Raw genomic sequence first — 25839 nt, 5'->3', positions numbered from 1 at the left:
CTCTCTGCTGTTTTATGGAGTATCACTCTTTTGTAAAGGCTGGTGCCCCTGATTCACACCCATCTCTCCTGGATCGTTGGCATCTCCAACCAAGACTGGCCTGGCCAACATCTGGCCAAGGGCCTGCTTCTCTCTTATCAAAAACGAGTTGGTGACCGGTCTTGTCTTTTACTTGTTCCCTTCTGGTCTTGCCCACCCCTCATCCTCTTTTAGTCCAGTCAATATGTGGTTTGAGATGCAACTAATTGCAAATGAAACGAGAACGGCACTTGGTAGATAGAGCACATACATCTGCCTGGTTGAACAGTTTATGACTTGTATCCCACTGATAGGCCGGATCTGTATACGGACCTGAACTAAGATTGAATTGGCTTGTTCTTGTCACCCACACAACTCGTTAACCAAGTTTTGTCATAATCTGTCCATAAAGTTTTGAGATATCATGCTATTAATATCGTTTTTGACCCAATCTCTCAATGGTGAACAATCAGTGTTTGTGGCTGTTGTGTTTGCATCGGGGATGCATTGTTAGCAGCACTGCCTGCTCGAAGGATCGCCTGCGGGTAGAACTGTGTTGGGCCTCGCTGGGTACAGGACAAGCTGCACTGGGCCCGGAACAAAGTGAGAGGAACGCAAGGCGAGGGTGTAGAAACGTCACGGAGTCCCCTAGGTACCGCACAGCGCCCCCACACTTACACCACATACCTCTGATACCGCATCGACAGTCCAGTGACCGTCCTTCCCATACTTAACCCCCTCCAACCACCCCGCTTATATTATTCTGCTTGACACAACCCCACCTGGTTGTGTGAGGTAAACGAGGAGATGCCCCATACCCTAAACTGCCTTGCAGAATAAATGATGGCAGTGTGTGTGTGTGTGTGTGTGTGTGTGTGTGTGTGTGTGTGTGTGTGTGTGTGTGTGTGTGTGTGTGTGTGTGTGTGTGTGTGTGTAAAGACTGTATTAGAATGCGTGCTAGAAGTAAGTCTGCTCTTTTGTGCCTTTTGACGTTGCTGTACAGCGTCTTAAGAAAGTATTCACATCATCATCATCATCATCATCATCATCATCATCGTCGTCATCATCGTTTTTCAGCCGTTTTCAAGCTTGCATGTGTAATTCAGACCCCTTGATTTTTTTCACATTTTGTTGTTACAGCCTGAATTTAAAATGGATTATATTTGATTTTTTTTGTCACTGACCTACACAAAATACCCCATAATGACAATGTGAAAACATGTTTTTAGAATTTCCTTCCATATTTATTAAAATGAAATAAAGAAATATCTAATTTACAGAAGTATTCAGCCCCCTGAGTCAATACATCGTAGAAGCTCCTTTAGCAGTGATTACAGCCTCGACTTTTCTTGAGTGTCTATCAGTTTTGCACATCTGGATTTGGAGGGTTTCTCCCAATCTTCCTTGCAGATTTTCTCAAGGTCTGTCAAGTTGGATGGGGAGCGTCGGTGAACAACAATCTTGGTCTTTCCACCGATTCTCAATGGGATTAAGGTATGGGCTTTGGCTGGGTCACTGAAGCACTTATACGTTTTTGTTCTGAAGCTATTTCAGTGTTGCTTTGGCTATATGCTTGGGGTCATTGTCCTGTTGGAATGTAAATCTTCACCACTTTCTGAGGTCTTTTGCACTCTGAAGCATGTTTTCCTCAAGGATTTGCCTGTATTTGGCTCCATTCATTGTTCCAGCTATCCTTACAAGTCTCCCAGTCCCTACCACTGAAAAGCATCCCCATAGCATGATTATGCCACCACCATGGTAGGGATGGTGTTAGATGGGTGATGAGCTGTGCTCAGTTTCTGCCAGACGTAGCGCTTTGCATTCAGGCCAAAAAGTTCAATTTTTCTTCTCATCAGACCACTTGATCTTCTGCCTCATGCTCTCAGTCTTTCACGTGCCTTTTGCAAACTCCAGACATGCTGTCATGTGCATTTTTAGCTGCGACGAGCAGCTCTATGAGAGGACCACGTTGTTGTTCTTGTTGTTGGGGTGCCTTTTTGAATAGCGCATGCGCATGCACTCGGACGTGCGTTGGTATGAGGTAAGAACATATTGCAACGGATATCCTCATGATTCTACACGTCGCAGCAGGTGACCACACTGGTCATTTTTCTCTTGTTTTCTCAGGGATAGCTTCCGTCTGGCCACTCACCCATAAAACCTAGATTTGTGAAGTGCTGCAGAGACTGTTATCTTTCCAACAGGTTCTCCAATCTCAGAAAAGTAACTCTGTACTTCTGTCAGCGTTGCCATTTGGGTTCTTGGTCACTTCCATGACCAAAGTCCTTCTTGTCCGGTTTCTCAGTTTGGTGCCCACCAATGCCATTAGTGCTGCCCACCAATGTGGTGAGTTCTGCCCAACAATGCTGCTCGTGCTGCCCACCAATGTCGTTAGTGCTGCCCACCAATACCGCTAGTGCTGCCCACTAATGCCACTAGTGCTGCCCACCAATGCTCCTAGTGCTGCCCACCAATGCTCCTCGTGCTGCCCACCAATGTGGTGAGTTCTGCCCAACAATACCGCTAGTGCTGCCTACCAATGCGGCAAGTGCTGCCCACCAATGCTGTTAGTGCTGCCCACCAATGCCGCTAGTGCTGCCCACCAATGCGACAAGTGCTGCCCACCAATGCGACAAGTGCTGCCCACCAATGCGACAAGTGCTGCCCACCAATGCGACACGTGCTGCCCACCAATGCGACAAGTGCTGCCCACCAATGCGACAGGTGCTTCCCACCAATGCCGCTGATGCTGCCCACCAATGCAGAGAGTACTGCCCACCAATGACGCTAGTGCTGCCCACCAATGATGCTAGTGCTGCCCACCAATGATGCTAGTGCTGCCCACCAATGATGCTAGTGCTGCCCACCAATGATGCCAGTGATGCCCAACAATGATGGTAGTGCTGCCCACCAATGATGCTAATGATACCCACAAATGCCACTAGTGCTGCCCACCTTTGCCGCTAGTGCTGCCCACCTTTGCCGCCAGTGCTGCCCGCCTTTGCCGCCAGTGCTGCCCACCATTGCCGCCAGTGCTGCCCACCATTGCCACCAGTGCTGCCCACCATTGCCGCCAGTGCTGCCCACCTTTGCCGCCAGTGCTGCCCACCATTGCCGCCAGTGCTGCCCACCATTGCTGCCAGTGCTGCCCACCATTGCCGCCAGTGCTGCCCACCATTGCAGCTAGTGCTGCCCACCATTGCCGCTAGTGCTGCCCACCATTGCCGCCAGTGCTGCCCACCAAGCAATGCCTCTAGTGCTACCCATCATTGCCCCTAGTGATGCTGCCCTAGTGGAGGGTCATTACCTGCCTGCGCTAAATTGTTGCACAAGTCCTGGTGATGTTCCCAATGACTTACCGATGTGAATTTACATTCTCAATCTTAGTAATTATCAAAACTAAAACCAGAAACAGGCTGATCGATGTCAAGAGCGAGCTACGATATTTGCTGAGTAAGTAAAACTAGTTCTCGAATTGACACGTGGGCAAAAAGGAAATAAAAATGGCCCAGGTTCCAGCCTTTTTGTTACTCCTGTAGTCAGGGTTGGCACCAATTGGCCCAGCCCAGTTTTCCGCACCTGGGTTAAAAACCCCCACTTGAATAAACCCAGTATATTCCCACTAAAGTGTTTTTTTTTTCAAAATCCCCATTCCTGTCCTTTTTTTTCAACCCTTGTTTGGGATAACGGGTTGCAGCGACCAAATACCAGGATGGGTAGGTCGTCTGGTAAATCCAGCTGAGAAACACTGGTCTAAAGGGTACGTTCCAATAGTATTTATGGTATAAAGAGTCTAAGCCTAAGGGGTCGAAAAAGTCCGATCTCTAAAGGATGTAAATGTCTAAGTGGTCCAAAGAGATTTTAAAAGGTCACAGAGGTCTAAATGGTCAATGGTTCAAGCAGTCTAAAGGTGTCTAAAGATGTCTAACATGTGTTGCGTATTACCTCCCCAAACCCCGGTTACGGTGCACCTCAGAGTCTGGAGTGGGAACACAGCAGAAAGATTTGTTATTCTGAGTGTTCTAATAAACCATGGTAAAACCACACCAATGCAATTGTAGAACAAAACAAGTAATTGTATTAAGAACTCTCACATACACAATAATAACACTTTTACAGAAAGTACAATGAAAATGTCACTTGCATCAAATGAACAATACATATGATGGTACCATCATTCCCCAATGGAGCAATAAACTCACGACACGCCAACATGAGTGGAATGCAACATTCCCCAAAGTCCGTGCACTAATCTCCACGCTGGTTGAAGACATGCAGGACGAGAACAGGCAGGTATCGGCACGACGGCGAACAAGGAGTTATGAGGTGAGAGGTCGATAAGGGAATTGAGCAGAAATGGAAACCAACGGCAATCAACACAATGAGGTCGATATGGAAATCCCAACGACACGACAAGATGCACCAAGCGGACAGCTTCTTCTTCTTCGAGGACAAAATGGCGCATAGGCCCGTAATGGAGGTTCTTGATTTCTTCAACGATGACTCACACTTGCTGAGAAACCCTTGAGATGCAGGTTTAATTGCACTCACAATATATAACGATGTAGCGGGCAATCCCTTTCCCAGGAAGCCTCAACTCATTCGCGACCAATATGAAAAAAGTCCCCTCGCAGCCTCGACCCGATTCACGGCTGTATCTCTATCATGGCTGTTCTCCTCCTCCTCCTCCTCCTCCACCTCCCGGTTCTTTGCCGCGTTTTTCTTTTTCCTCCACAAACATTTCTTTTTACCTTTTACTAAAGTCATCTCCATTTCACACAAAAAATCTTAACAACAAAATTACCTGAAACGAAAAATCATACAAGTATATAATAACAACAAAGGTGGAAGTGACGGATCCGGAACACATGTTTAAAGGGTCTGAAGGGTGTAAGGGGTCTAAAGGGTGGTCAAGGGACTTGAGTGTAAAAGTGTAACGGGTATATGGGGGTCTAAAGGGTATACCTTGAGACCCTTATGACTTTATACCTTGAGACCCTTAAGATTTATATAGGGTGAAGGTGTCTAAAGTGTCTCAAAGGTAAAAGGGGTCCATAGGGTTTTAGGGTTGGTTCTAAAGGGGTCTATATAGTCTACAGGGTCTTAGCAATGTAAGGGTTATAAAGGGTCTAATGGGTTATGTAGGGTCTTAGGTATCTAAGGGTTAATGGTCTCAAGGTATATCGGGGTCTAAAGGATGTAAATATCGAACGGCATATGAAGGGTATAAAATTTTGCAAGGACATTAAAGGGTCTTCAAAGGTTTGAGGGGATACAGCAATATAAAGGATCTAAAGGTTTTAAAAGTACGTTCCAATAGTTGAATAGAACATAATGAATAGACGTAGTAACGGTGCAACTGACGTCCAAACAGTACACGTAATTAAGAGACAGTCACGTGGGTTAGTAGCTGGACATGCACTTGCTACATTATATACTGAACAACAAAAGAAACGTCAGTCAGAATCAATATTTTGGAGTCTTTATTTTCAAGTCATGATCAACACGAATTGAGATTTAGGATCAACATGAAACATCACAGGTATGGTCACCACAGTTCAAACAATAATGTGAAATGTTCTGAATGAGAAAAACATAAGACCAGGTGAGAACAAGGGAGGTCAAAATCAGTATCCTGTGTGAGCGTTGATGACAGCCATACATCGTCTGTACATGGAGTGGATTAATCGGTTGATGAAGGCATTTGTCACTTGGGCCCACACTCTGAGAAACGCCTGACTGAGTTGAGCTGCAGTTGTCGGCCTTGGTCGAACGTCATTCAGTCTTCTTTGAACCTCGTCCCACAAGTGCTCTATCGGGTTTAAATCGGGGCTGAGCGCAGGCCAGTGCATGGTTTGGATGCCATTCTGTTGCAGGAAGTCCCTTGTTGCTCTGGCAGTGTGGGCACGGGCGTTGTCCTGCTGGAAGACATGATTTCCGTGACGTCCAAAATGTGGCACAACGTGAGGTCTGAGGACTTGATCAATGTAGCGAGCAGCTGTCACACCATTGCCTCTTCCTGGACCAATATTCTGGAACACCACAGGACCGACTTTGTGATTGAGAGCAATAGCACCCCATACCATGATGTTTGGACCACCCCACGAGTCTCTTTCCATCACACAATCATCTGAGTAGCATTCCCCACATCTACGCCAAACTCTCACTCTGACATCTGCCGTAGAAACACAGTATCGGCTTTCGTCTGAGAAAATAATGGTTCTCCACTGCTGGTAACGCCAATTTTGATGCTGTGTGGCCCACTGTAGTCGGTCACGGCAGTGTCGAGCTGCAAGAATGGGGCCACGATACGGCCTGTGACAACGGACATCCCTGTTCTTCAAACGTCGACGGACTGTATCACCACTAATGTGTCTCTGGTGGGTTCCAACTCTTTGTCTTGCAGTTTCTGTAGCCCTGGTAAAGCGATCTTGGATGTGATGACGCACAATCTGTCGATCCTGTCGTGGTGTTGTTACCCTCGGTCTGCCACTGCGTGGGCGGTCATCGGTGCTGTTGGTGGCCTGGTATCGTTCCTGTAACCTGTAGATGGTTCTCACGTTGACATGGAAAGCATTGGCAACCATTCGTGCAGTCTGTCCATCATGCAATCTTCCAATAGCCTGGTCTCTCTGAATCCTCATAAGTCTGGGCATGGCGCTGGCATTGAAACACGAATGATGAACACACGTTTTGGGGTGCCTTTTATAGGGAAAGTCACAAGGAGACGCACGTGCATTTTGATTTCCATGGGAATCATGCACGACTTTGTACCATGGTCGTTTTTTTGCCTGCGTTTTGGTGACCCGTTTTATCCACGTGTGCACCACTGTCGGCAGTTAGGATTAAATTTAGATACAGACTAATGTAAATAACGAGATATCTAAACGAAATGCATTGATATTTCTATGGGAAATGTTCAGGAATTATTTTTATGAAGTGACGTTTCTATTGCTGTATTGCAGTGTATATTGATTTTGCTATATTAAAACTACTTAATCTATGAGCAGATGGTGACATTTTCTCTTCCCACCATTGAGCATTACAAAAAAAACAAACACATGGGAGTTACCATTTTCCAGCACAGGGTTTCAGATTTGGCTATCCCGGGCCCACACCCTACAAGACCGAGTTGTGTGAAAAACAAAGGTTTGAACGTTCCGTGCTCTTGAATATATCGTTACATACTCATAAGAAAATGAGACTTTTTACCTGAAATCCACACGAAAAAGCCTATAAGACCCTAAACATGTCTAAAGATGTCTAACATGTGTTGCGTATTACCTCCCCAAACCCCGGTTACGGTGCACCTCAGAGTCTGGAGTGGGAACACAGCAGAAAGATTTGTTATTCTGAGTGTTCTAATAAACCATGGTAAAACCACACCAATGCAATTGTAGAACAAAACAAGTAATTGTATTAAGAACACTCACATACACAACAAGTCAAGTGAATCCACTTGGATTCCGCCCAGGTTGGCACATGGAAATTATGATGTAGCATAATTATCATCTCGGGTCAAGATTTGAAATTATGCCATGGTTTTTGTAAAATTGCTACTAGTATTCACATTATGTACTTTCACCAAAACATACATCATCATAGAAACATACATAGAATTTGGGTCCTCTGGGTCATTTGGGTCCTCTGGGTCATTTGGGTCCTCTGGGTCATTTGGGTCCTCTGGGTCATTTGGGTCCTCTGGGTCATTTGGGTCCTCTGGGTCATTTGGGTCCTCTGGGTCATTTGGGTCCTCTGGGTCATTTGGGTCCTCTGGGTCATTTGGGTCCTCTGGGTCATTTGGGTCATTTGGGTCATTTGGGTCCTCTGGGTCCTCTGGGTCATTTGGGTCCTCTGGGTCCTCTGGGTCATTTGGGTCCTCTGGGTCCTCTGGGTCCTCTGGGTCCTCTGGGTCATTTGGGTCCTCTGGGTCATTTGGGTCATTTGGGTCCTCTGGGTCATTTGGGTCCTCTGGGTCATTTGGGTCCTCTGGGTCATTTGGGTCATTTGGGTCCTCTGGGTCATTTGGGTCCTCTGGGTCATTTGGGTCCTCTGGGTCATTTGGGTCCTCTGGGTCATTTGGGTCCTCTGGGTCATTTGGGTCCTCTGGGTCATTTGGGTCCTCTGGGTCCTCTGGGTCATTTGGGTCCTCTGGGTCCTCTGGGTCATTTGGGTCCTCTGGGTCATTTGGGTCCTCTGGGTCATTTGGGTCCTCTGGGTCCTCTGGGTCATTTGGGTCCTCTGGGTCATTTGGGTCCTCTGGGTCATTTGGGTCCTCTGGGTCATTTGGGTCCTCTGGGTCATTTGGGTCCTCTGGGTCCTCTGGGTCATTTGGGTCATTTGGGTCCTCTGGGTCATTTGGGTCCTCTGGGTCATTTGGGTCCTCTGGGTCCTCTGGGTCATTTGGGTCCTCTGGGTCATTTGGGTCATTTGGGTCATTTGGGTCCTCTGGGTCATTTGGGTCCTCTGGGTCATTTGGGTCCTCTGGGTCATTTGGGTCCTCTGGGTCATTTGGGTCCTCTGGGTCATTTGGGTCCTCTGGGTCATTTGGGTCCTCTGGGTCATTTGGGTCCTCTGGGTCATTTGGGTCCTCTGGGTCATTTGGGTCCTCTGGGTCATTTGGGTCATTTGGGTCCTCTGGGTCATTTGGGTCCTCTGGGTCATTTGGGTCCTCTGGGTCATTTGGGTCCTCTGGGTCATTTGGGTCCTCTGGGTCATTTGGGTCCTCTGGGTCATTTGGGTCCTCTGGGTCATTTGGGTCCTCTGGGTCATTTGGGTCCTCTGGGTCATTTGGGTCATTTGGGTCCTCTGGGTCATTTGGGTCCTCTGGGTCATTTGGGTCATTTGGGTCCTCTGGGTCATTTGGGTCCTCTGGGTCATTTGGGTCCTCTGGGTCATTTGGGTCATTTGGGTCCTCTGGGTCATTTGGGTCCTCTGGGTCATTTGGGTCCTCTGGGTCATTTGGGTCCTCTGGGTCATTTGGGTCCTCTGGGTCATTTGGGTCATTTGGGTCCTCTGGGTCATTTGGGTCCTCTGGGTCATTTGGGTCCTCTGGGTCATTTGGGTCCTCTGGGTCATTTGGGTCCTCTGGGTCATTTGGGTCCTATATTCCTATCCTATAACATATATATCTCCTATAACCTATCCTATAAATATAGATTTGATGACGTCATGTTTACACATCTGAGCGACAGAAATGAGCGACAGAAATGAGCGACAGAAATGGGTGACAGAAACTAGCTTCACTTTTGAGCGCCCGAAATTCCCAGGCAAACGCTATAACGCACCAGGTTTACAACCTGTGCGTTAATAATAACACTATTACAGAAAGTACAATGAAAATGTCACTTGCATCAAATGAACAATACATATGATGGTACCATCATTCCCCAATGGAGCAATAAACTCACGACACGCCAACATGAGTGGAATGTAAAAGCTGAATGCCTCAACTCTGTGTTTGCCTCTAAATCTTGTGTCCCAAACCCATCCCTCTCTGTACCCACTAAGAGGTGTACCCATTGTACAAATCATCTGTACCCATTGATGATTTCCTGGGTGCCTTAAACCTAGGTATACACACTGAAAAAATCTCTCTAGGTTGACTACTATTCGACAGAGCCATTTTAGTGGATCAGGATGTCACCTTGGGATGCCATCTTGGACTTGTCAATAAATAATTAACTGATGGTAATTTTATTGATTCAATTGGATTCTTTGGGCCCTAAAACCTAGGGTTAGACACCAAAACCACCTTTCTAGGTTGAATAATAATTGAGATATGGCCATTTTAAGCTCCCGGTGGCCATCTTGGACGCCATCTTGAAAATGACCCCTTTCCAGGAAGTCAGATGTTACTAGATTTTTAGTATGTTATTTAGCATGCCCAAAGGTACCAGAATCCTTTGAAAAACCTTTTGTATCAATTTTTTGGGGGTTAGGTGAGTTTTTTTCGTATATTGACCCCTCTAAAGGCAGTGTTCTGGGCCCTGTGCTTTTTCTGGTCTTCATCAATGATCTCTCTGACTCTCTTGAAAATCCTCTCTATCTCTTTGCTGATGACTCCACTCTCTGCCACTCCATTCCTCATCCCTCAGATCGGCAGTCTGCAGCCTCCTCACTGTCTGCAGACCTGGACAAATCACAGACTGGGCAAACAAGTGGAACATGTCTTTCAATCCTGACAAATCTCACACTCTTACGATGTCTCTCCGAAAAGACCGACTGGACAACCCTCCCATCTACTTTCTGAATAATCCTCTCCAAGAAGTTCTGTCACTCAAGCTTTTGGGTCTCACTATCTGCCATGATCTTTCCTGGGAAAACCACATTTCCAAGCTGGCCTCCAAAGCCAGTCGCCGACTGGGCATCCTCCATTGTGCGAAGTCCTTCCTTGGCACACCTGAGCTCCTCACCACATACAAGGCTTTCATCCGCAGCTCAATGGAGTACTGCTCTCCCCTCTGGGCTGGTGCTCCTGCCTCACACCTAGCTCGTCTTCACGCTGTTGAAACCAAAGCGTTCAGAATCATTGGAATCTCCCGCGATGACGCTATCTCCGAGGGCCTTTCACTTACTCACCGCAGGCAGGTTGGTGGTCTTTCCGTCTTCTACCAACCCCTCTTCGGCCTTGCTCCCCCAGCTCTCTCTGGGCTCTGTCCCCCAAATATTCCTACAGGTCGCACAAGATCTGCCTGCAACCCTCTTATGGTTAAACTGCCAAAATCAAGACTCTCTGCTCACTTTCACTCCTTCATTCCTCTTTTCTCCCACCTCTGAAACAAACTCCCTCACTCTCTTCAATCCCACTCCTCCCTCCAGGTCTTTAAAACGGCTGTTCACCACCATCTCTTATCTTCCCCAATCCAAAGCCTTGATCTTTTCTACCCCCGCTAATTTCACCCCAAATCCACTTTTTTGAGGTGCCGACTTCTTTCCTGGAAGTCCTTGGTGTCCTTGCGTTTTATACCTATCCTGCCTCCCCCCAGGCCCTCTCCCTCCCACACATCTCCCGATGTCCCTGCTCTCAAATGTTGTTTGTGTGCTTCCTCCCCTTCTCTCCCCATCTTGTCGACCGCTCCCCTTTTTATATACTTTGTTTGCTTGTTTGTTTGTTTGATTTGTTTGTTTGATAAATGTTAGCTCTTTCACGAGCCTCGACTGTATACAAAATAATAATAATAATAATAATAAAAAAAAGAAGAATAATCCTCAAAATCCCATTGTTCTTTTTTGTAAGCAGCAGATGGCTGCGGGTAGCATCACTTTCTGAGTGCGGCTGTGCCACTGATGCACTTCCCCCTGAGGTTAGAGGAGAAATACAGAATTTCCTCATAATGCTGGCAATAGCTCGCCTACTCTTCATGAAGGACACCGTGGGACCTTTATGTCCACCAAATAATGCCGGGAGATCAGACACTCAGTTTAAGTTAACATCGATCTGAGGTACGGCACACACATTGATGCCTCACCCTGCATGTGAAGCACCCAGGATAACAGTTTATAGCTGGGCCGAGATTCAAACCCACTCTAGATAGCCCAGATGCCTGTGTGCTGCTAGTGTCCTTTAGGGATAGTCCTGGCCATCCTGCCAGCCCTAACATTCCATTGGAGTTCTCAGAATCTGTCGCCTGGTTCAAATTCCAATAGAAATTAATTAACAGCATCTGCTTGAATTTGGCTTTGCTCATTTTTTGTAGGTTAATAGTAACTGTTCTCAGCACTCGGCTCCAAGCAGTTTGACTAAAATGTGGGGCTATTGCAATAACGTTGTACCCGTGACAGCAACATGGCAGCCTCAAGATGCCTCACCAAAATAAGGAATATATTGCAGAGAGATCAAAATAATCCTTTCAACTTAATGACTGCCAAATTAAGTGGCGAACTAGAGCATAAGCTGGGAACTGTCCATTGAGATTTTGACTGTTCAATTCCACAACGTCTTCCAACCATAGCTTGCCAACGTTGCTCATATACAAAGGTTAATTCAATCACATGATTGCTGGTAAAGAGACAGAGACAAAAATGTGGGAGAAAAAGACAGACAGGAGAGAAAGATAGAGAGAAAGAGAGAAAAAACAGGGCAAGATTCAAACCCTGACGAGATGGCTCATAGGTGAGGGTTGTAGAAGTATAAAAACCTCGACAAGTCAGGGGTAGGCGAGTTATCGCAGGCATTCAAATTCAAACTTGTCCCTGATCCTCTAAATTAATAAAATGTAACAATGATGTGTAACTCTCACTCATTTGAACTCTTGCAATCCTGTTTTTCTCCTAGATGGAGATTGGGAAAAAGCAGATGTCCTCACGCACGCGAAGGCATATTATCTCAGGGGAACAGTAAGCTCTGTTTATTTTGCAAGACAGCTAGAAATCTCTGTTTGGCCGGGAGAGTTGAAGATAACGAAGGAGAAGAATCACGAATTGCTGAAATGCCTGTTATCTCTCTGAACCTTATTCGACCTCTCCTCTTTCATCTTCTACCATAAAAGCCGTCCAACAGAAGATCGGAGAGGCTCTCGGTTCTGTTGTCTGTATGAAATGTAGTGTGTTGAGCCTGCGTGATGATCGAGAGGCTCTCGGTTATTCGTGTATGTGTTACTCTGAATTGAAGCGTGTTTTTGTAGTACCTTTGGTACCAGTGAATTGAGAACTCCCACGTGTTATTAAAATCAGCAGATGGTACTTCTGAACAAGCTTGGATAATTAATTATTGAGTCTTGTCAATCATTCAAGGCTAAATTAATTAATTCCCTAACAGGGTCCATACCTCTTGGGCCGAGGCTATCCTGCCAGCCTCACAGTCTGAAAAAGGATTGACAAACAAAGTTTTGCAATAAGTCATTTATTGAAAAGATGAATTTGTTGATGATGATTTGTACAACACAAAGTAAACAGCAATGAGCAAAGCAGAAGCCCTCAGATTTGGAAGAAGAGAAAAATGGAGTATTCACTGATGGTGTGCATCCTTAATTTGATGAAAGTGTCTCGACAGTTGCCACACAGGACGTGCACTCACTTCTGCTTTGTAACACGCTTCACCATCTCCAAAGCAGTGACACCTTGGTCTATTGGGACCTGAAAGAAACAGCACATTATTAACAAATCTTGAGACAATATATGTTGTGCTGTATATGCCAAGAAAATGATTCTTTTTTTCTCAGGGAAATTAAAGCAACATGTTTTTTATTTTAAGATGTATTTTTGAAGATCTTCACTTGTACCACTTGTGATGGTTCAAAATTCCACCAATGAACAGCACAGGTATTATTGGTTCACAAAACAGCTTTTTAACTGAATGGGGATTTATAAATTTACAGTGAAGAGTTACTGTAAACCTTAGTGACATGTTATAAAAGAGTATAACAAAATAGGTTGGAGGTTATACATCTTGTGCGAAAAGTGAAAACACAACACAAAAACACACAATAAGAAAATGCCAGGAAACCAATTGGACAATTGCAAAAAGAAAAAAAAATTGAACAGGTGTAGGTTCTGCAAGGTAGAAACGGAAAGCACGAGTCACCTCCTATCGGGATGTAAACTCATGTCAGAGCAGCTGTACACCCAAAGACACAACAAGGAATGTAGAGTAATTCACTGGCACATCTGCAGAAATTTCAATATCCCAGTTCCATAAATCTTATGGAAACATGAACCAAAAGCAATTATTGAAAACAAGGAAATAACACTCACGTACAACCTGATCAAGCGTGAACTGAGCATTGATGTAGTACGTAAGTATAGAAACATATAAGGCATTGCTAATTGAGGTATTAGTTCCAAACGATTTTGGCCTAAACAACACAGAAATCAAGACAATGACCAAATACCAAGACCTGAAGAATGAAGACCGCTCCCTTTATTATATTGTTGCAGATCTCCTCGTCGGCTGGAGAAAGCATTCGATAGGGTTCCACGTGAAGTAGTGACATGGGCATTGAGGAAGTTAGGAGTGGAGGAATGGTTGATCAGAGTAGTGATGGCAATGTACAAAAGAGCGCGCACAGCTGCAAGGACGAAGGACGGGAACAGTGGTGAGTTTGAGGTGAAGGTGGGAGTGCATCAGGGGTCGGTACCAAGTCCACTACTATTTGTAGCTGTCATGGAGGTGCTGGCTCAGAACGTAAACGAGGGTTTACCGTGGGAGTTGTTGGATGCAGATAATCTGGTGTTGATTGCAGAAAGTATGGATGGACTGAAGAAGAAGATGAACAAGTGGAAGGAATGTATGGAGACAAAAGGTCTGAAGGTGAATATCGGAAAAACGAAGGCGATGGCAAGTGGTAAAGCATGTGGTGAGGTGGAAAGAACTGGGAGGTGGCCGTGTGCTGTGTGCAGGAAGGGTGTCGGAGTGAATTCCATTCAATGTCCAATGTGCGCTGAGTGGGTTCATCAAAAATGTAGTGGTTTGAGAGGGTCATTAACCAGTGTGGCAGCTACATTCGAGTGTAAGGTGTGCACAGAGGGAGCTGCAGATGGAGGAAATGTTGAGTTGGATCTTGGAGACGGCGTGAAGCTGGGAGGTGTGAAAACATTTTGTTACCTAGGAGACATGCTGAATGGAGAAGGTGGATCAGAATCGGCAACGGATGCTCGAGTGAGATGTGCATGGAAGAAGTTTCGGGAACTGAGTGGCGTGCTGACGAGGAGCGGAGAGTCGTTGAAGCTGAAGGGAAAGGTGTATGCTATGCTGCATGTGTGAGAAGTGTTATGATTTATGGGAGCGAGACATGGGTAATGAACGTAGAGCAGCAACGAAGGGTGGAAATGCGAATGGTTCAGTGGATGTGTGGAGTATCGTTGAGAGAGAGGAAGACAAATGATGAATTGCGAAAGATGATGGGAATAGAGCCTGTGATGGATGCTGTGAAGAGAAACAGGTTGAGATGGTTTGGTCATGTGTTGAGGAAGGATGAAAGTGACTGGTTGAGAAGAGTGATGGAAATGAATGTAGAAGGAAGTAGCAGACGGGGAAAACTGAGAAAGACTTGGCTAAAGATGGTTGAAGAAGAAATGCGGGCAAGGGGGTTAACAAGGGGAGATGCAGAAAATAGGGCAAAATGGAGAACATCGTCACGGGGACTGCAAGGCTAACCCCCGCTCTTGCAGGGAAAATGGCCTTAAAATGCCTGTTGTTGTTGTTGGATCTCCTCGTCGGCCTTTCCCCTTACTAAGGGGGGGGGGGGGGGGTTAGTCCCCTCGTCTTTGACTAGCCGACGGGATCCGGGGCTATGGCGTCACTTCCGGTCAGCGTTGGGTAGGGTCATAGGACTAATCACCAATACCTTTAGTACCAACGCCGCCCAGGAAGCAAGGAAATAAACCCCGCCCGAATCACGGTTGTAGGTGGAAACGCCGAGCGATAGCGAACAGTGATCCGAGCCGTTAACAAGGGCTAAACCCGATCTGAGCGGTTCCGAATCGTGCCACGCTTACCCAATGGAGGAAAACACTGATAGTCGAATCAGGAAAGACAGGAAGAACAGATTGGTTTATTCACAATTTGTACAGGAAGGAGAAGAAGAACACACAGTGCAGCTTAATACAGTCTTAACTTATCCCAGGACACGGGCCCGTTTCACACTCACTCACACGGAGATTGCAGATGGTCAGGTTGATGGTCCAGGGATGATGGCGTCCAGGCAGTTTGCTCCGGTCCCCGACTCATACCGCGAAGAGATGGTCAGGGCAGCAGAAGGTCCTCGCGGGTCGTTGACGCAGATCGGACAATTACGGGGTTAAATGCGGGGCGAAAGGTAGGGCTGGCTGGGCGGTTACTTGCGACCACGGTCGCGTACGTAATAAATGAACCGGGCTTTATATGCGCTCCCAATACAGTTCATATGCGCCCCCAATAGATTCATATGCGCTCTCAATACAAGTCCTGTACAGTGCACTCTCCCAACAAGTCCTCTTCAGTACAGAGCGCAAAACGGGCAAGGCCTCCCAGCACGGTCCTCTCGCATGCATCCTTCCTGGCCAGTTCTCCTCATACGAGCGCTGTTGCGTCAGTCCTCATACATGCGCGAATCGTGCCAGTCCTTTCAAGGGCTTTGTGCGCGCGCTTATATAGCCTTTTCAGCGAACCTTCCAGCACTTGCTAGAGGCGCCCTTACCACGCCCTCTTAAGCCATGCCCAACGAGCCCTGGTTGGTTGTTGCCCTTACCGTCACCGCCTTCTGACATGCTGCTTGATGCGGCCACACCTCGTCCTCGCGCTACTCCCCCTTTCCAGGCCGACCTCGTGGCATTTGACTGGTTTCGAGCGAAAACCCAAGGGCAGCGAATGCTGCTGGCAAACGAGGTGGATTAGCCGAATCAGGGCATGGGATGGATGCTGCCCAACGAGGTAGATTGGAGGGTGGCCGCAAAATGAACGGGACCTAAGCTTATTATGTCATTACACAACGCAGATGTCACTAGGGAAATGGCCTACTCTTACACATACTATGACATAACTAATGTTCTAAGGGGCCTACGTGTTGCTTGTGGACTAACTATGGGGGCAAACCTTTAACCTTTAATGATGTTATATTTACACTTTCAAAACCGTAACACTGCACCCCTCCTTCGCCAGGCTCGTCCCCGAGCCGAACCCACACAAGTGAGTACGACCGGTTCTGATGCAAGGGTCAGGACTACTTTTTAACTTAGTGTGACATGTAGGTGTGGTTTCCCTCTACATTTACTCTAACACCCTGTGTGTGACAGTTCTAAACACCAGCTATGTCCCACCTGCTGCGTTGTGTACTAACCATCAGACTCACGCCCACAATTAACCGAATTACGGAAAGAATTCGCAAACTAAACATAAAGCCGGTGGGGAGCATGTTATTTACAAGACTAATCAAATTATTTACAAGTCTAGAACCCAGGACCTGTTCTTTTTGTGGGAAAGAAGTTTGGAAAGGAGAAACACAGAATGCACTGCACTGCACCAAAACACCATACACCAATATGCACAAAAATGCACAATCACATTTCAAAATAATCAATGATGTCTTGTGCTTGGCTGCTGGGCTGCTGCATCTTGGCTGCATATTCCACCAAAGGAAATAAAAAGGCACAAACTGTGTCCGTTTTTATTTCGGCCAGCAGGGCCAACTTAGGTGGTCCGACTGCATGGCATTGATGCCACTTAAAACAGTGGTCCGCAGGGCACAAGGTAATGTTTGCAGCGATTGTCTGCCCCAGCAAAGGTGCAAGGCCACAGAACATGTGGTCCATAGGTGTATCGGTGCAGGCAACAGGTAGCAGAGTGCAGCTGCACAGGTGGAGCAAAGTGCAGCCGCACCGCTCAGGGTTCCTGCACACCTCAACAAAAGATATGGGTCCATGGGTGGGGAGGAAAGACAAAGCAGAGAGTTTAGCGGGGGCAAGGGCGCAAAGGTACACACAATCACAAGGTAATGCAACATGAGGGGCGCGGGGGAGCGAGCGGAGAAAGCTCGTCCCTAGCCGTACGTAACCGCCCATGTCAACCTACACTACCCTTGCCCCTCCCCGTATTTACACGTTACAAATTCGTCGCTACGTTTTGTCTTTTCAATCCCCCCTCTACGCCAAATTCGTTTCCAATCCCTCCACGGAAGGAAGAGATGGAATATCACAATGTCAAACTCCGTCATGATGCGTCTCTACCATCCAAACATTTGCAAAAACTGGTGTGGAGTCCTGTCACCTTGGTGAGTGGATGCGGATGGTGCGAAAACATTTCATCCGAACTATACTCTAATTGACATTAACTCTTTAAACTACCCGGGGTCTTGCCCTGCCAATCAATTGGCCTCTTTACACTATGTGGTTCTAAAAACCAATTCCCATTGACCATCCTGCGGTGCCTCCCAAATTTGGGGTCTCACTCCCCCATTTTTTCAATACTGTGCCTTCACACAATTTCGGGGCTGGGTCGTGTGGCTCTGCCAGCAGGTCTACCTACCTGTGCACCTCCGCCAACCGAGCTTGCCTAGCTCCTCACAACTACCCTAACTTGGGGAAGGCCCTCCTGGCTCTCTCACCCCTCCGATGCCCTCTCTGGCATTGGGCTACCCAGGTCCTCCCTTAGGATCCTCGGGCCCCACTGAACACTACACTGAACTCTACCTGGCTCCCAGAGCCTACCTGTGGCCTCACCTGGCTGACAGAATACCAGTGGCAGAGTGCCCATTTAACCATACTCACCAATTAAGCCCACACGCCCAGTCATTCCACTCACTCATGCACCCATCAAAGCACTCCATTGCTACTACCTGCACCACAGGTGTCAATATCCAACAATTTACCTAAACCCTCTACCTAACTTTAAACCACCCTCCCCGGGTATTCGTGAAGGGGTCCATCTTCCCCCATCCACTCCTTCGCACCATGCACTCCACACCACTCATTCCACACACCATTTACTCCACACCACTCAGTATTCTCACCATTTATCCACTTGCACCCCATGCAAGTCAATTCACTCAACACACTTACACACATCCTCAATACTCCATTTATACACTTTCTCTGGTCATCCCCACCAATGCCTCATTTCACCCAGCTCAACAATAACCAGATTCTCACACACACAACCATTCACGACCAATGCCTCATTTCACCAAGTTCATCCACAAACAATTTCACTCAATTCCTCATTTGCGCCTAAAGCTCATCCTCATACTCACACACACAGCATCATCTAACGAACTATTTCCCCTAATACTCGTGCTTTCCCGTCCTCCCTTACACTAAGGACACCCTCGTCATTAACATCCTTCTAATCTGACTACGTCCCCTCTACTTGTACAAAAGTCTCTACTTAAATCTCGTCCCTATTGTCACTTCTAAATCCCTAACAATATCCTAGCCCGCCCTCGGCTAGTTTGCACTGCCATCCCCATAATCTATAGCTCATGTGCCCCAAAATAATGAATGGTAAAGGTACCATTCGCCATCACTATCGCCATTTGTCCACTCCACTTGAGCCTCTTGGTGCGGAAATACATCATCCCAGCTCGGCTTCGAAAAGCCGAGCAATGCATGCGGGTGGTTGGTCTCCTGTAGGTTGGGTCCGTCCAGCATTTTCGATTCTGGGGAGGAGGCATGCTTGGGCCGAGGTTCCAGGCGCCATCCCTGCGCAGAGCCTCTCGGTCTTCGGCACGATGGCCCAACCTCCCCCGGTCGGAGCACCACGCCCACCAGGGGGCGTAGGTCCGACTTCGCCTACCCCCCCTGAATCATGCTGTTTGCCCCTTTCACCACGGCACGGCACCGACCATACAGGGCGGGGCCCGGCACAAATCGTGCACGGCGATCCTTGCGAGACCGCCGTGGCAACGATCCCCGCCGGCCCCCGCAGCACACAAAGCGCACAACGCCCCGAGAGCTCGCGTCGGCTATCCGTTGCACTAAACGCTGCCCCGGTCTGTGTCGATGCCCGAGTCGCACTCTCACACCACGCGACCCGTTTCTCACTCGTACACAGAGGCGCTCCAGCGCCTCCCATACATTCCACACATTTCATCACTGCACTCGCTTGTGCATACCACCCAGGCGCACTCACACACTCCATTATCACACATCCTCGCGCACACCGTGGCACACACTCCCCCATTACATCCTTTGTAACAACCATGGGTGTGCACTCCTGCACACACCCAATCAGCGCACACTTACCCACGGGTGTGCAATCTCCTGTTGCACACCCAATCACGCGCTCTGGTGTGCACTCCCGCACACTCTCTCCAACACGCTCTGGTGTGCATCCTCGCACACTCTTCATCCATCTCACACTCTGTGTCGCACTCTTCACACACGCACTCCATTGTGCACTCACTCTCACTCAGTTTCCTACTCGTGCTCCGGCGCCGTTCGCACACGCACGCCATTCACTTCCACACAGCGCACCATGGACCTTCCACAAGCGCCCGGGTGACGTCGCGATCCCAAGCGCGCAAAAAATATTTTCGCGCCAAACACTTTCGCGCCAAACCTTTTCGCGCCATACATTTTCCTACATACCTTTGGGATCCTTTTCCGCAGCAGCGCCTGCAAATTCTCATTGGGGTTAGGCAGCACGACATCACGATGTGAATCCAGACTTTGAGTACATTCCATCTCAATCTCCCGTGATACATGTACTAACCCTGCCATCTCCTCAACCCCAATTTCAACAATCATTTCTTCTTCTTTATTAAGCTCGACGACCACTGGTGCACATAAAAGAAAACTTTCCAATTTGGCAGCCGTCGGCTTTTCTATACCCCGTGTCGCGATTTCTACCCCAGTCATTCTGACTGTGCTTTGCTCAGGCTCGCTTTCCCGCGTTCCTCACGTCGCGCTACCCCGTCGCGTACCAATGCGACCTTCCCGCCTGACCTGCGATCTATGTCTTTCCCCATCTTTTTTATTTGGCCACCTATTCTGTTACCACACCCTTTTAACCCGTCCTTCATTCCTACCATTTGATTCTCTTGGGTGGCCATCCTGTTTTCCAACCCCACTAACCCCTCTTTCATTTCTTTCATTTGGCCACCCATGTCCTTCAATTGGCCCCCCATTTCCTTAATTTGGCCCCCCCATTTTGTTTTCCAATTTATTTACGTCATTCTTTTGGGCGTCAATTATTTCCCTCTTTGATTTGTCACTCCGGGCGTCCAATTTTTCTGTCAATTTACCTAATTCTTCTCCCATATACGCCCGGAGTTGTATCATAAAAAGGCCCATATCTATTGGCGCTGCGGGCTCGGCTGCCACGGCCATGTGCGAGGCGCCGCCATTTTCTTCTCCTGCTACCTGCACCTCATCAATGTCCTCCATTGCCAACTGTCCTTCCTGGGGGTCCTGGTTTAATTCTAACTCCTCATCCTCCTCATATACCCCACCGGCATCCGACCGTCTTGGTTATCCATGGCACGATTTAATTTGGATGTTCTACTAAATTTCGGCCGCTCGTAATTTTGAGTGCGTTAGGCGCACTTCGGGTCAAATCCCACTCCTGACACCAATTGTTGCGGATCTCCTCGTCGGCCTTTCCCCTTACCAAGGGGGGGTTAGTCCCCTCGTCTTTGACGAGCCGACGGGATCCGGGGCTATGACGTCACTTCCGGTCAGCGTTGGGTAGGGTCATAGGACTAATCACTAATACCTAAGTACCAACGCCGCCCACGAAGCAAGGAAATAAATCCCGCCCGAATCACGGGCGTAGGTGGAAACACCGAGCGAAAGCGAACCGTGATCCGAGCCGTTAACAAGGACTAACCCCGATCTGAGCGGTTCCGAATCGTGCCACGCTTACCCAAAGGAGGAAAACACTGATACGGTCGAATCAGGAAAGACAGGAAGAACAGATTGGTTTATTCACAATTTGTACAGGAAGGAGAAGAAGAACACACAGTGCAGCTTAATACAGTCTTAACTTATCCCAGGACACGGGCCCGTTTCACACTCAGACACTCACACGGGGATTGCAGATGGTCAGGTTGATGGTCCAGGGATGATGGTGTCCAGGCAGTTCGCTCCGGTCCCCGACTCGTACCGCGAAGAGATGGTCAGGGCGGCAGAAGCTCCCCGCGGGTCGTTGACGCGGATCGGACAATTACGGGGTTAAATGCGGGGTGAAAGGTAGGGCTGACTGGGCGGTTACTTGCGACAACGGTCGCGTACGTCATAAATGAACCGGGCTTTATATGCGCTCCCAATACAGTTCATATGCACCCCCAATACAGATTCGTATGCGCTCTCAATACAAGTCCTGTACAGTACGCTCTCCCAACAAGTCCTCTTCAGTACAGAGCGCAAAACGGGCAAGTCCTCCCAGCACGGTCCTCTCGCATGCGTCCTTCCTGGCCAGTTCTCCTCATACGAGCGCTGTTGCGTCAGTCCTCATACATGCGCGAATCGTGCCAGTCCTTTCAAGGGCTTTGTGCGCCCGCTTATATAGCCTTTTCAGCGAACCGTCCAGCACTTGCTAGATGCGCCCTTACCACGCCCTCTTAAGCCATGCCCACCGAGCCCTGGTTGGTTGTTGCCCTTACCGTCACCGCCTTCTGACGTGCTGCTTGATGCGGCCACACCTCATCCTCGCGCTCCTCCCCCTTTCCAGGCCTACCTCGTGGCATTTGACTGGTTTCGAGCGAAAACCCAAGGGCAGCGAACGCTGCTGGCAAACGAGGTGGATTAGCCGAATCAGGGCGCGGGATGGATGCTGCCCAACGAGGTAGATTGGAGGGTGGCCGCAAAATGAACGGGACCTAAGCTTATTATGTCGTTACACAACGCAGATGTCACTAGGGAAATGGCCTACTCTTACACATACTATGACATAACTAATGTTCTAAGGGGCCTACGTGTTGCTTGTGGACTAACTATGGGGGCAAACCTTTAACCTTTAATGATGTTATATTTACACTTTCAAAACCGTAACAATATTGTCACGTTTGTAGGGGGTAGGCATCGATTACTTTAGTTCAGATAGATTTGCATAAATTAGCATACTCCGAATTGTCGTGAAGAAGAAGTACCACCATGTAATAAGTATGGATCCGGCAGGTCGTGTGTTCGGATTAAGTGTTAAGTGTGGCCATATGAAGGGTGGCTCTTGTGCTAATTAGCTCAGGGATTATGGGTAAAATATCCCTTGTAGTCGTTACCTCTGTATCTTTCCCTTTTAGTCAGGTTCACTATGTCAATAAATTATATTTCGTTCAAAATCATGGTAGATTAGCAAACCTATACATTTTTGGAAAGGTTATAGCATAAGGAAACTAAAAATCAATGTTTACATTTGGAGAGATACCTGTATGGCAGCCATTTTGGATTTTCAAAATGGCCACTGTAAAATACATATTTTGTTCTATTTCTGCCTCTAATTACCCTAAAAACTTTTTAAAATATACTAAACCTACATTTTCAGGGACAAGGAATCCAATGAAAGTATCAAATTAGTGCTATGGGGAATGGTAAGACACTAATCAAAGGTTTTGAATTGCAAAATACTGTCTTTATATTCGCGATAAGTTGCATCAAATACATGTTATCATTTTGTACAGGCAGTTAATAACATCAAAATGTATCACAATAATTCATATCACCAAACATACACAGGCACTCAGCAAAATCATATATACACATGCAGTCAGTATAACTTCACATCTACACAGGCAGTCAATGACAAAATATACACAGGCAGTCAATGGCATCAAACATACACGATTACAGAATATGCCATTTAGAGTTCGTCATCACTGTCCTGTGTGTCGTATCCGACAATATAGTCCGCATCGTTTTCACAGTCCGTTCCACACAAGCAAAGGTCGGTCAAATTGATTGGCAAATCGAATTGGTCGAATGGTCGATCGAATCGAATCGAATCGATCGAATTAGTCGATCGAATCGATTGGTCGAATGGTCGAATTGGTCGAATGGAATTGGTCGATTGGTCGAATTGGTCGGAATTGGCAAATGTAAACATTGATTTTCAGATTTTCCATGTAATAACGTTTCCAAAAATGTATAGGTTTGCTAATCTACCATGATTTTGAACGAAAAAATAGTGAACCTGACTATTTGTCTCTTTTGGCACCGCACCATAGACATGTAGGGCTAGAATCCCACATTTAAACAATCATTAATAATAACCTACCGGAAGTCATGCATTGAGCCCTACTGCTGACAACCCCGACTTGGGAGGCGCACAGAGCAGGCAGGTCCGTGGAGTCACGCCCACAAGAGCAGTGATTGGTTAGAGGGAGTGTGAGACACTCGGGGATTGGTGGAAGGATGACGTCAGCGAAAACGTTCTGGAGCGGGCGAGTTGGCACGGACTGGTTGGATAAGGAAGGACAAATGACCTCAGAGCCTAGGTGATAAAAGAATGCACTAGCGGACATTTTCACTCTCTTCTCTTCACTTCGCTCTGTCTTCTTCGCCTCTCTTCGCTGCTCGCTGGTCTTCGTCTTCACCATCTTCGCTTCTTTCTGCTCTCTGCATCTGGTCTCGATTGCGGCAGTCGGCATTTGTCTCCCTCGTTCTGGACAATAAAGCGAATGATCGTGCTTGGACCACAGGCTCAAGGAAGCGATCGGAACGGCCGTGTTTGGAGACACCACTGGTGGACGTGCAGAGGAAAAGGGCAGGGCCATGGACCGAGGGTTGCAGCTGCCCACCGGGGACGACGGGGACAGGCCCGGCTGGAGGAGCGAGCTGCACGTGGCCCGTTCGATTCACGCGGAAGGCCTGTTGCGCGCTGGCGGGCGTGGCCTAGTGAGCGAGGGCGTGTGCAGGCCTAGCAGCACGGGAGCGAGCGGTTCCCGCCAATGAGCGAGCGGTTCCCGCCAACGACCTTGACGACCCACCTGACGAGACCCAACCAGTGATCAGAGTTGAGTGCACCCACACACACATTATTTTCAGTTACCTTTCCCTGTGTCCGTGTTTCAAGTCTGTTTGTGGGGACGTCCCAATTTAGGAAATTATTTGATCATGCGTTTCTTTGGTACCGGCATTTCTTTTAATAAAACCTGTTTCTTATTGTACATTTTAAATCCGCTTCGTGTGAGTTCTTTTCTGCAGGGTTTGGAGACTGCCGGTGGGATCCATGCAGGTAAGTGCTCTTCAGCATCCTCTTCCTCCTCCTCCTCCGAATCCCCTTCCTCTCCCCCCCCCCCGCCCCCGCATGTATTAACTCCGACATACATTTGAACTGAATGCTTTGGAGTAACAGCATGTTCGGCTATCCATTCCTTGGAAAGATTTAAATCACCAGAAACGCGACAATATGTTTTATGTGTCCGTTTTTTTTTTTGTGATGAATGTTAAATCTTACATGATCCTCGATCTTGTAGACAAAAAAAAAAAAAAAAAAAGTTCTAAGATACTGCTCTTACACCCTCAGATCCCCAGAGGTACTGTTGGCTGCAACTTGCTCTCGGCTCCCACCTCTTGTTAATCTGTTTTTTGAACTGTACTCCGAACAGTGACTCCCCCATTTACATGTCACTCTCAGCCAACGGGGACCAACTTTTAACCACCCACCCCAACTCTTTCTTCATTGTATGTGGTGACTGCAATTGTCACCACACAAATTATCTTGGTGTTGGTACCTCTCAACAGCAATGGCACTGCAGCAAATGACTTCTGTGACGGCCTGACTCAGTCTGTGAACTTTTCCCAATGGCAAATACTCCCTTCTGGACTTGGTGATGACAAACTTCCCCCCAACAAACTGTCTCCTGCTTTTCCTCTGCCCCAATTGGTTCATCTGATCATATGCTTGAGACAGTCAACATCAAACTGGCAGAGACTGCAAGCAGCCATCACTCTTCAGGGCCTTCTGTGGGCTTTTTTTCAAATATTGTGTTTCAAACCACTCACTTCCTACCCATCCTTCGCTGTCATACCCAACTGCTTCTGGACTTCGCGTCTCTTGCACCTGAGAAGATGGAGAGGTTTCTGGCAACCCTCGACTCTGATTCTGCAACTGAGCTGAACGGCATCAGTGCACATGCCCTAAAAATCTGCTCTGCTGCTCTTGCACATACACTTTCTCCTATGTTCACTCTATCATTTGCCCTAGGTAATCTTCCATCTGCTCGGAGGTCAGCCAACATCCATGCATTACATTAAATGGTGCAAAAACGGATCTCCTGAATGACAAAACCAATCATCTTGTTTCCAATCATCAATCTTGGGGGGAAGGTGAGGGGTGGGGGTGGGGGAAAGGAGGGGAGGAGAGGGAGGGGAGAGGGAGGGGAGAGTAGGAGGGAGGGGGAGGATAGGGGGGGAGGGTAAGGGGGGGGCAGGGGAGGGGGAAGTTTGATGAAGATCCATTCAGCCAACTCT

At 47.7% G+C, this 25839-nt stretch overlaps 1 protein-coding gene and 1 long non-coding RNA gene across 2 annotated transcripts in view; one reads left to right on the top strand and one right to left on the bottom strand.

The window, feature by feature from the left end:
- The first annotated feature begins 332 nt into the window (after positions 1-332).
- On the top strand, positions 333-12702 carry LOC137434272 (uncharacterized). The gene is made up of 2 exons (XR_010985830.2): positions 333-670; positions 12296-12702. It is a non-coding gene; the product is annotated as an uncharacterized LOC137434272 (long non-coding RNA).
- Positions 12703-12846: 144 nt separating this feature from the next.
- SCPEP1 (serine carboxypeptidase 1) overlaps positions 12847-25839 on the bottom strand; it is a 40188-nt gene continuing 27195 nt past the window's right edge. The window contains exon 14 of the mRNA XM_068127120.2: positions 12847-13095. Within this exon, the coding sequence (XP_067983221.2) occupies positions 13033-13095 (63 nt within the window). The 3' untranslated portion in view covers positions 12847-13032. The remainder of the gene's footprint in view (positions 13096-25839) is intronic.

This window comes from Myxine glutinosa, chromosome 10 (assembly GCF_964187855.1).
Source record: "Myxine glutinosa chromosome 10, kmMyxGlut1.1, whole genome shotgun sequence".
Lineage (NCBI taxonomy): Eukaryota > Metazoa > Chordata > Myxini > Myxiniformes > Myxinidae > Myxine > Myxine glutinosa.
Note: the sequence above shows the minus strand (reverse complement) of the source record. Positions and strands in the feature narration are given on the sequence as shown.